Genomic DNA, 12,781 nt, shown 5'->3' on the forward strand with positions numbered 1-12,781 from the left:
GAAATTTGTATAAAACTATTGATTAAGCTTCTAAACTCTTTGACACATATAAAAATACATAATTTGTAGCAATTAATTAAATTAAAATCTAAACCTACGTAACTAAATTAACTTAAATTTCATATATTAAGATCTTTTTTTTTTATTTAAATCGTCAACTAAATCGATATAGAAGAACAATATTATTTAATAAATTGGAAAGAAGTGAAAAATTGTTGTAGGGACGTTAGTTCAATGAAAAGAATAATCTGTTTCGTGCAAATTTGTTCACATCAACTACTAATTTGAATCAAAAATTCAATTGTCGTCTAGAAATTATATTATAATATTTTTTAGATTACATGTTTTTTGTGGTATCCTAAGTATTCTTAGTTTTATTTTTATAGATATAGGTACATTAATGAGGGTATTTTATTAGATATATAGATTTGTCTCATTCATATTTTTAATACAGGTTGAGAATGAATCACATAATATTGAAAATATAAAGAGATTATGGCATTCACAACTCAAAAGACTAAGAGCAAAAAATTTCATTATATGGAGAAATAATATGTCATGTGTGTTACAATACATGGAAGATAGATAATAGAAGTATGAGAAATTAAGGAAAAAAATAACCACAATTAATAAGTATAAAATATGTCAACCTAAGACACAAGTAAACAATATGGATAAGTATTATATATTTATTTTGAGTATACATGATTTTAATTCCTTGACAACAATTATGATATATATGTGATAGAAGTTTTGATTTTTAGGGAGAAAGACAAAACTAATTAACATGTTAAGTTATACTCTTTTTAGCTTATGGATAGTATTTTTAAAATTAATAATTAAGCGTATAAAGCGAAGTGGAGATGACGAAGGTACTACGAAGGTGTCTACTTATTAATGTTCTAGTGCACTTGTTGATTTGTTACTATTTTTTTTTTTAAAAGATAACTTATAACATCATTTTTTAAAAAATTATAAAAATAACAAGATAGATTCCTAGATATAGTGATAAGTCTCTCACACGTAAACTTTGAAAGATGGATTTAAATAGATAAATTATCCGTTGATTTATGTTGATTTAGATGTAAAATTATCCATTAATTAAGAAGATAATTTATGAGCTTTGTGTGTTTATTTTGATTGGTGGGTGAAGAAATCAATTATATAGGAAGCTGAAGAGTGGATATTGGTCAAACAACACCAACCGATTAGCTGAAATTAAATGCCTTTAATTGTGTGTGAAAAATGAAAAAAATATAAATTGTTCTTTTTTTATTTTGATATAAGATTAGGATATGACCCACATACATTATAATATAATGTAATAAATTAATAATAATGGCAAAAAGTTAGACGATCTATAAAGCCTTTTCTTAATGTAAAAAGCCTAACTTTGCCATTTATTCACACAAGAGCTTATGCCAAAAGAGCTATTAATTCCTTGTAGGGTTTTTGGTTATTTAATTAAATATTTTATGTTTCAAGATTCAACACATTTGCCACGTAGAAAATTAAACATGATCATATTATGAGAGAAGTTATTACATTACATCATACAAATTACACCAAGATCATCCCTCATATATATCTTTGTTTTAGTATTGAGGAAAAAAAAATGAAATTAAGTAAAGGGTTGCATTGTCGGATAGGTAATATCGGCCTCATCTACAAAAGTTTGTCGAACCGTTCGCTCATGCAGTTACAGTACCGATTATCCAAAGAGGAATCCTTCCAGTAGTCTCGGCCATTTGTCCCACTTCCCTCCCCATTTCATCAAGTGGTCGTGCTAGAGACAGAAACAGTCATAGATATAATGAGATGAACTTAATTAGGATGAAAATTATAAACAATATCTTATTGATATTTGTGAAGATCGAATCACTCATCTACAAAATATTGGAATTCATTTGAAAATCAACCACATCTTCCTAGAAAAAGTTGATCCATAGCTTTATTAGGATTTGGATGCACAAGGGATATGGTGTTGATTAATTTAGTAGTCTTGGGTAGAAAAATATACTACTCGATTTTCCTAAAATTCTATGCTTGGTAATTAGACTGCTCATAATGTAATTAATTAATGACGGTTTAGGGAGAGTAAAAAACATGAGGAGTATTCTAGATAAGAAGTGAAATTGAAAAGTTTAAGAGAGTCTCGAAGTCGTGGGACCTACACGGTAAAGTGTAAATAAAACATAAATATTAATTCTATATATATCGTTTTTCTTTAATTGTGAGGTTCACGAACACTTCTTGAATCAAACAAAAAGTAGAGTTTATTATAAATTTTTTTTACCAAATGTTGGTTATGATTCTAAAGTTATAAGGGAATAAGAAAGAATAGCTGGTACAATGGGGACATTTACAAAATATTCCAAGTCACACTAGGAATAACTTGCCTTCCAACTTTGTAATACTTTACACATTTTTTTTCCTCCTTTAGGATATATTTTAGGATAATTTCTTACTTTTAGACCATGCAAAATGAACACATATGTAGTTTCTATGATTGTAAACCACTTTTCTCTTATTGAATTTGACAAATGAGAGATCAAGGTTATCTCTATTAGATTTTTGTTTAGATCACACGGTTGCAGATTATTTATTGAAATTAGAAAAGAACATATACCTTTTTAGTCTCTAAAGTTTTAAATTTAGTTTTCATTTTTTGATTCTTACATGTTTCAAAATGTTAAAATTAAGTGTTGAGTTACTTCAATTTAGCCACAACATTTCCAATGTTGCAAGTTTTCTTTTAAAGTTAGATTTCTTTTTCCTATTTATTTGATACCTGATCCCAAAATTTAGAGAGTAAAAATATAATTTTTCCTTGAAAATAACTTGTGTACAATGAACTTTTTGACACAAACCGAAGAAGAGAGTTGTCATCTCCCATGGAAAAGATGGGCGATGGCACATTGAGCCCTTTTTAGATAAAAAACACAACATTGTTGTTTAGTGAAAAAAAGAAAAAGAAAAAAAGCTTCACAAACGTCCCTTGAAACAAATGGAGAAAAGATAGGGAGATAATGGATGACCTTTTGCTAGTTTAATGATTTTCGTGCCTTCTTATTTGTAAAAATCTTAAAGGAAACACATTCCATAAGTACATATATCCAAAAGATGAATCCACGTAATACTAAAACACATGCAAAATTGTTGCTTCAAATATTCTTCACCACCTTCATCGACGTACATAATTTTAGTTTAACAATATTATCATAAATTTACGTAACAGATGATATATATTTAACTAAAAACAACTTAATGGATAAATTAATATACATTAAATGTATTAATTAAATCAACATTCTTCTTTTTCTATAATAAAAGTTGAGGAGTTTATTCAAAGCTTTTTCATACTTTGTTACATTATATGTTATCTAATTCATCTAGTTACTTTGTAATTAAAAGTTAATCTACAAAAATATTAAGAACATAAGTTTGGAAGTGAGTTTGAAAAAAAACTAAAATCACTTTTGCATTATCAAAATTACTATCCTCTCTATCATAATTTTGTTCCCGATAAAACTGTCTTCAACCGATCTTCTTTTAAAAAATAATATATAAATATTCGTTTTTTAAACACTATTAGATTTGTGTAAATTATGTTTTTAACATTAAAAATGATGTAAGAAATTAATACAAACAATAGAATTATTTTGATATAAAAATTTAATTTTAACTTTGCTTAAAATAAATTAACGTAAACTTTGAGGACAGGCCCTCCTTTATCCAAAAGCCTTGTGACAAGAGAGAGGAGAGAGAGAGATAGTGGATTGGATAATATAAAGGAAAAAGAATTTCCTATTTAGAGACTTTTCCCTAAAAACTCATCTTTACTATTTTTCAAAAATATTTTTAAGATTTGATTTTTTTTCAAAAAAAAAAAAAGAAAAAAGAAAAAAAAAAGAAGTTTTTTAGTGTCTTTTTTAAAAAAACAAATTTACCTTTATTTTTTCTTTTATTTATATTTTTTTTAATATATACTTGTTTATTTATAAAGTTATCTTTAATGATGGAGTGATAAATAACATTTGTTATATAAAGAGAGAAAATGTATTTAATAAAAAAAATTTCCATTTTAAATTGAGGAGAGAAAATGCAAGTATTGTATATATATATATATATATATTTTTCATTTCAGGTGTTTTAGGGTCTCCTCATTTTCAACACTTGATTTTGAATAGAGGATTTGAAATAACAAAAAATTTATGATAATAGGATATATGCTACTATATTTTTTAAATTATAAAAATAGAAAATTTAAAAGTAGATAGTATTATAATCTATAAAACTTAGGTATCACTTGTGATATTAGTATATTCTTGTATTGTTCTAATATATATGTCAATAAATACATGGGGGAGAGAGAATCACAATTTTGAATGAGAGAGCTTGTTATGTCAGTTGCTCCTATTTTCTTTTATTTATTTGTTTGCTTAAATAGTTAGTCTTTTATCTTTTATTCTAACTATCGGGAAGATTTGTTCTTTTGAGTTATTTGGATTTGACTGGATTTTCTAGAGTTGATTTTGTATTTTGTTGTGGGTCTTTATGTATAGGTCCGTCGCCTATGATGTGTGGCTTTTCGACAGGAACCGTGCATTTAAATCTTCAGGGAGTGTTAGATTAAAAACAAGATGATGTATCTCTGATCTTGGTGAGTTTATCATGTGTGGTATCTAGCTATTGAGATAGTTTATGATATCTAATTCAGGGGGAAGCATAACCCGGTGTACATGAGATGGGTTCTGTAAACTTGGATTGACTATGTATAGCATTATTCTATTGTGATGTGTGTATACAGTTAACGATATTTATGTACTCGTAAACTATGTCATACGACAATATATGATCTCTTTCTATGGACCTGAGACCCCAGATGTATATGTTGTGTCATTGAATTGTTAATTTTCTATTAAAAAAAGGATTAATTTTGCTTCTTATAAAGTTTTTAAGGTTAGAATTAACAAATTTCCATTCCAAAAAATAATTTTAAAGGATAAATTTTTTAGAAATATCTATAAATATAATAAAATAAAAGGTCATTTCTCCTTGATAATTATTTTTGATGTATTTGAAAATGGATTTATTTATTTAAAATCATCGTCTCCCTTCTCTATAAACATTTTTCCTATTGGATACCTTTTAGACTTTTTCTTACAAGTACTTTTACCAATATATATTTAAAAAATCAATTAGTCGAAAAGTGTTTTATTTTAAGAAACGTTAATAGTAAAAAAATTTATGATTTTTCTCCTCTAATTTTATTTTTTCTAATAAGGGATGAAGAGAGATTGAATAGAATGAAGTTGTTAATTTTGACTAAAAAAGAAAGAGAGAAAGTTTGCAAAATCTCACTAAATCTAAATCTCTAATGCTCAACCGCGTTTGGCAAATCCCTACTCGTTCCTCAAGTGAATTACATGTGCAAATTAATCAAATCCACTTTTCTTTTTTATGTCTCTAAAAGACAAAACCCCAATTATCTTATTTACCACATTTTTTTCAAATCACAAACATTTCAAAATAAAAAATAATTTTTTTTTGGTCAGGGATAGTTGCATCTATAACAATTAATATATATATATATAATAACATTCTCACAAAATTACAAATATATTACAATCTCTATTAAGTCTATCGGTGATAGAACATACTAAATTAAAAATATTGGTTTATTACTATAAACTTTGCTATATTTGCATTTATTTTAAAAACTTTATTCTTAAAATTAATTACTATTTTTTATAATTACTATATCTTTTAACAAAAAATGTTTGAAGTAAACTTAGCTCAATGTTAATTGGTATGACCTTTCACTTTAGAGGTTAAAAGTTTAATTCTCATATTCACAAAGTTTTATTGAAAAATATTTCTTTTTGGAAAGAAGTCGAACATTTGAATTCTTAATCAGAATTTCGTTTTAGAATCGAGATCTGATTAGGGTGTTATACATCGTCAATTTAGCTGAGATATTTGGATGCACCGATCGAGAAAAAACCTTCGAAAACAACCCATACCAAAATCAGAATGGAACAACCACAAAACACACCAAAACAAACAAAAAAACTTGAATATTTCTAAATATGAACTCTAGGCTAGCGTGTCTTATATTGTTAGTTTTAGTCTTTTTCTTCTTCTTTCTTTCTTTGTGTTTTTTGTTTTGATTGTTTCGGTGTGTTGTGTAGTTGCTTGGTTGTTTCGGAAGAGGTTGTCCTTGTCCACTACCTTAATTTTATTTCTTACAGAAATGAGCAAATTAAGAAAACAAAATGTGTTTTTTAGTTGCAATTTTGGCTTAGAGTTTTCAAAATCTTTTTAACAAGGCAACTAACCAAAAAACAAAAAAAAAAAAAAACAAAAAAACAAAAACTCGTAGTTTTTTATATGTTTAATTTTGAAAAATCAAACACTTGAATGCTTCTTAAACATGTTTCAAGATTTTGTTTTTATTTTTTATTTATCTAATTTTTTAGAATATGTTTTTAATTTTCTTTTTAAAAAGATTAGTCACCAAATACAACCATTTTCTTAAGAACTAAAAACAAAAAACAAAAAAATAGAATGAATTACTAAACAAACCCTAAACGTTTTAAAATTATCGTTAATATATATTATATGCTAGTTGAGGTATGCTAGCTTACTTATATTTTACAATTTATTTACTATGATTTTCAATTTTTTTAAAAAAAATTTTGAATTAAAAAACAAAACCTATATGTTTTTTTTTTTACAAAAATAATTTTGGCTTGAATTTTACAAATATTTTTAGTAATAGATAACAAAAACAAGAAAACCCAAAAGTGAAAATGTTTATAAATTTAATTTTAAAAAAAATCAGAAATACTGAAAATTAATCGATTATGAAAGAGAATTTTAGTGAAAAAGAAGACTAAGAACATGTGTTACATAGCCATAGAATTAAACATATTTGAATAATTATTCTTCTGCTAGCTGTGCTTTGTTTAATTATTGTTGGGTTTATATAAATAGTGAAAGCTGAAAAGGAAAATTATTTAAACAACTTCCATTTTTAAGAATATTATATAAATGGAAGAGAATTAAAATCAATAATCCAAATATTCTCAAATATCTGTAAAAATATTTCTAAAAAACAAATATAGTAATATAGAGATGTCACACATCTATAATTTTGTATATCCATAATCGATCACAATATTTAAGATTTCAGTTTTCTATATTTTTGAAAAAACAAACGATCTTTGAATATGGTATATGATAGATGACAATGGTAACAAAACAAACCTTATTTAGTATCTAAGGGGTGGTAAACGAATTTAATGTCTTGAGTATAATGCTTACGGTTTGGCTTTATTGCCAACTTAAACTTATAGAGTAATTTATTAAAAGAAAAAGAGTCGAAATCAAACAGTATTATAAATATTATTAAAAATAGATGTCTATCATGCTTAGTATTGATTGTTATGTATCATTTTCCTCTACATCCAACATTTTTACTATGTGTCTTGATGATATCAACTTTTAATGACTATGTAATTCACAACTGTTGACATTTAATGGGTTTTGTTAGACATATATATTAGTGAAATTTCCACCCAAATTAAAGATAATGGAATTTGCGGAGAATTTTTTAATTTTTAATTTTCTTAATTTATTATTAACTTATTTTATTTATATATTATATATTTCCAATTTTTGTGTTCCTGTTGTGCCTCAAAACAGAACTATTATTGAATCCAAAATCACATCGCATATGAATACTGTGTTAGCCTTATAATATTAGCAATACACTGTCTCTATCGCATAGTCTAATGCATTACTTCAAAAGAATTTAGAGTATCTGGCAATTGCAATACAAAGTCATCGATCACTTTCCACTTATTGTTCTTGTAAGCTCTTTAACACTTTTTCAATCAATGAGATGTCATTAATAGTGTTGGGAATGTGACAAAAGTCCTACAATAGTTAGATAAAAGGATGATCATTAATATATCTAATTAAGCGACCTCCCCTCAAACAAATGAGAATCGAACATTCCTCTTAACTAGTCATCCATCCATTTAACTTTTAAGATTGGTTCTGTTTTATAAATATACTAGTTTTTTTTTTTTTTTCACATGTGACTTTTTGTTTGTTTGTTTGTTATTAATCAATATTTCACTTTTAAATGTATATAATAGATGCATTAATGTTAATTAATTAAGGTAGAGATTGTTAAAACTAATTTTCTTGGGAGAGATAATTATTAGATTGATTAAAGTTGTTGCATATAACACCAAGAGAGAATCATTACTTATAAATTAGTTCACCACTCTTTGGCCAATCCATTAGCAATATTGACTTGATCAACTGAATGATGTAAATTTACTTGGTTGCCCCTACTCCCCAAGTTGTTAAACATTCTGTTTGATATCTTGCAATGATTAAGCCCTTCCCTCACTTTTTATTATATTTAGGTATTATTTCAGAAACAAAAATAAAATACCACAGTATACCTATTTAATTCCTTTCAAAGTTTTTTCTTAACTACAACAAACTATACTATTCTTTATTCCTAATTTTCATATGATATAATTGGTCGATTGATGTACTCCTTCGTCTCGAATTAGTACTCTAGAAGTCACCTTTTATATATTATATTCATGTCTTCTTCTATTACTTTGGATTACTGATTGACCTACTTTAGCAAGGTGTTAGTGCCATGCATGCATATCAAACGACTTTCACTCTAAATATATTATCGTACTAAACGAGTCTTTTAATTTGGCCAGAGTTCTATTTGAAAAATATACAAAATTTGAGTTAGGTGGCCTCAACCTTTCACAAGACATACCATATAATATACTATATCCTAAATCTTTTAACCTATAAAATTGAGTCTAATTCTAACAAACTAATTAAAATGTGACACCCAGATAATAATTTAATTTTGTTTTTTTTTTTGGTTATATATATATATAGTGAGACAAATAGGAAGGTTTACTTGTAGAAATAAGAAAGAAAATATAGAATTAAAGGAAGAATGAGAAGATGACTAATTAAAGTTGTGTATGAGAAGAAGAAGAAGAAGAAGAAGAAGAAGAAGAAGAGAGAGGCCGGAGAGAAATAGAATGGACTGAAAATGAAAACAGAAGACGCGTTGAAAAGTCACGTGCAGCACGGGGTGTTGGATTTGAAAGGGAATTTGGACTCCTTTTTGTGCGCTTTGCTTTAGTGTAATCTATAATATTACTCACTGCACCCACCAACACCACCCTCTCTTTCTCTTTACACCCACACCCTGCCTCTTATCTCTTTTCCCCCTTTTCGCACCCTCCTCCCTCCCACGCGCTCTCTTTTACCCTATATCTCCACGTGCCCTTTCCCACCCTCTTTTTCTTTCCCTTTTTTATTTTGTTTTCTCATTAGCAATAAAATTTCATTTTCAACTCTATGTGAACAACTCATCATTTTTTTCCCCTTCCCAATCAAATCAACTCACACTCAGCTTGGTTTGTTAAGAATTATATTATTTCATATAATATATGTGTTGTTTGTTTGTTTGTATATTGGAAAGGATCAAGATCTCACTTACACTTCAAGCCATGAAAATACCTTATGCTAAAGTTATTAAATATATATATATATATATATATATATATATATATATATATATATATTTATCCATTTATAGAGGTATAGAGTGGAAATGGTCTTCATAAACATGAACCAAATTAGGAAAGCTAGATTATTTTTTTAATCAAGAATAACAATACAAATTATTTTTATTAACTTAAAAACTTTTAGACAAATAAAAAAAAAGGTCCTATTTTTTTATTATTATTTATGAATGTATAAATAAATTTAGAAAACTTTACTATATTCACATAATTTTTTTTTTAATTTTTTTAAAAATAATTTTGATGATATTGAAGTCAACCAAAATGGAATCTGATTAATAAACTTCCTCCTTCGTGGGATTTGATTAAAAAAAAAAGAAAAAATTATAGAATAATAATGATAATAATGTTTTATTTAATTATTTAATTTAGAGTTTGTCGTTCTTTAGCCGCAACAGAGAACCCAAAGATCAACAAGTTCTATGGTACCGACCAAATAAAATATTATTATTTTCTCCAAAAAGAACAAACCAAAATAAAAAATAATAATAAAACTAAAAATAAAAATAAAAATAAAAATAAAGTTATTGAATTATCAGTCAAAACCCTTGCCAAACATATGGTTTCACTTTTTATTTCTCTTAGTCACATTGTACCTTTTTAATCCTTTTTTCTTTTTAAATTATTATTATTATTATTATTTGATATTTCTCTTTCCCCTTTATATATCTCTCTCTCCCTTTTCATTATCCCTTTAAGAAACTCATATCCTTCTCTCTCTCTCTCTTTCTCTTCTTCTTCTTCTTCTTCTTCTTCGTCTTCTTCTTTTTCCTTTCTCACTCTTAAATTTCCCTCTAATGGCTGCTACAACTTTGAAGCTTAATTCAATTCCCAATCATGTCACATTTTTCGAAACAACTCGTCCTATGTCGCATTCTTTTGGACAAGTATCCATCCCGAGAAAATCCGATATTAATGTTTCTTCTTCTTCTTCTTCTTCTTCTTATTCGTCCTCCGCTTCTCGACGGTTATCGGTTTCGTCTTCTTCGGTATTAGTACCGTTGATGGATGTGTTTTCTTCTTCTTCTTCTTCTTTTTCTTCTTGTTCTACCGCTGCTGCGGCTGCCATGGTTCAAAAAGTGGCCAGTTTGGCGCGCTTGTGGCGGCAGATTCATGGCTGCAATGACTGGGAAGATCTCGTGGAGCCCACGCTTCACCCGCTTCTACGGCGAGAAATTATCCGTTACGGGGAGTTTGTTACGGCTTGTTATAAAGCTTTTGATCTTGATCCGAACTCTAAACGCTATTTGACCTGCAAATTTGGGAAGAAGAGTTTGTTGAAGGAAGTGGGTTTGGAGAGTTCAGGTTATGAAGTAACTAAATATATCTATGCTACTCCACCGGATATCAATATTCCTCCCATCCAAAACTCCCCGCCCTCTTGCGGCCGGTGGATCGGGTACGTTGCCGTCTCTTCCGACGAAACCAGCAAGCGACTTGGAAGACGAGATATCATCATTACTTTCAGAGGTACCGTCACCCACCCCGAATGGATTGCTAACCTCATGAGCTCCCTCACTCCTGCTCGCCTCGATCCTCACAATCATCGACCCGACGTCAAGGTTTGTTAATCTAACTCATGAACCAAAAGCTTAAATTTATCATTTCTATTTTTCTCTTCTACCTTCTTAACACAATTTAAATATCAACCCAATACCTAAAATAAGTTGAAGAAATTGATAAGTTCCAATAAATTAAATTACTTGAAATAGTTCTACACAAAACTCACTAAATGATTATATGCATAACCACGAAGAAAAATAAAAAAGACCCTTTATTTTGATACCATTTTAAAAACAATTCAGCCTTGTAGCTTACTGTAAATTTAATATTTTTCCAGGTTGAATCAGGGTTTTTAACGCTATACACGAGCGAAGAATCGAACATGAAGTTCGGGCTCGAGAGTTGTCGGGAGCAGCTATTGTCAGAAGTGTCAAGGATACTAAACAAGTACAAAGAGGAAGAAGTAAGCATAACCATGGCTGGGCATAGCATGGGGAGTGCATTAGCTCTTCTTCTAGCATATGACATAGCTGAATTAGGGTTAAATAGAAGAACAAACAATGAAGTGGTACCAGTTTCAGTATTCTCATTTGGAGGTCCAAGAGTTGGGAATTCAGGGTTCAAGAAAAGATGTGATGAATTGGGAGTTAAGGTTTTAAGAATTGTGAATGTGAATGACCCCATCACAAAGATGCCAGGTGTTTTATTCAATGAGAATTTTAGGGCTTTTGGAGGTCTCTTAAATGGAGGAGCTAATAATAGCTATGAACATGTTGGAGTTGAATTGGTTCTTGATTTCTTCAACATGCAAAACCCTTCTTGTGTTCATGATTTGGAGACTTATATAAGCCTTTTAAGATGTCCAAAACAACAAGAAGATCGAGGTCAAGATGAAGATAATCATGGTGATCATAATGGGAGAAGAAAGATTACTATTAATAGTGGGGAGTTTATCAACAAAGCTAAGGAGTTTTTGTGTAGTAATGCACAAAGCTTGAACATGTTTCCTTGGAGGAATCCAATGAATTATTTGAGTCAATCACAAAATTAGGTCACAAAGAAAAATGGATATAGAAAAACAAAAAGGGGGTTTGATATATAATTTTAGGGTTTTAAAAGAGTAAAACCAAAATTATATATACATTTAACTCCTCAACCTCTGACTTTTATTTTTTTTTTCCACTAAGGTAGGGGAGACATTGATAGACATATATATATCATAACCAAAACTTGTACATTTTTTTTTTTATCATTTGTTTTTCTTGTTGATGATGGATTAATAACCTCTGATCAAAAGAAAAGAGGTCAAAAATTCATATGTTGTATAAAAAAACAATCCAAGGAATTAAATGAGTATTGGCACTATTTCTTTAACTACTTATATTAATCTCATTTAAACGCAAAATTAGAACAAAGTATAACTACCTTGCCTTTATCGTATTTTTGGTTTGATTAAAATTGAATGAGACATGGAAATTGTTTTTACCTAAGTATATATGCATGTTCTATATACCTTCAATTTTTTTTTAAAAAAAATTAAAATCATTTTTTGACACCAACTTATTTAACACCATTAATATATTTATAGGTTTTAATTGATAAGTTCTAAAAAATAAAGAAAAGAAAAGAGT

General features: G+C 28.1%; 1 protein-coding gene across 1 annotated transcript; it reads left to right on the plus strand.

Annotated features, from left to right (window-relative positions):
* The first annotated feature begins 10,371 nt into the window (after positions 1 to 10,371).
* On the plus strand, positions 10,372 to 12,527 carry LOC103483973 (galactolipase DONGLE, chloroplastic-like). The gene is made up of 2 exons (XM_008440856.3): positions 10,372 to 11,209; positions 11,488 to 12,527. The coding sequence occupies exons 1-2, from the start codon at positions 10,445 to 10,447 to the stop codon at positions 12,199 to 12,201; spliced, it is 1,479 nt and encodes a 492-aa protein (XP_008439078.1). The 5' UTR covers positions 10,372 to 10,444; the 3' UTR covers positions 12,202 to 12,527.
* The last annotated feature ends 254 nt before the right edge of the window (positions 12,528 to 12,781 follow it).

This window comes from Cucumis melo, chromosome 6 (assembly GCF_025177605.1).
Source record: "Cucumis melo cultivar AY chromosome 6, USDA_Cmelo_AY_1.0, whole genome shotgun sequence".
Taxonomy (NCBI): domain Eukaryota; kingdom Viridiplantae; phylum Streptophyta; class Magnoliopsida; order Cucurbitales; family Cucurbitaceae; genus Cucumis; species Cucumis melo.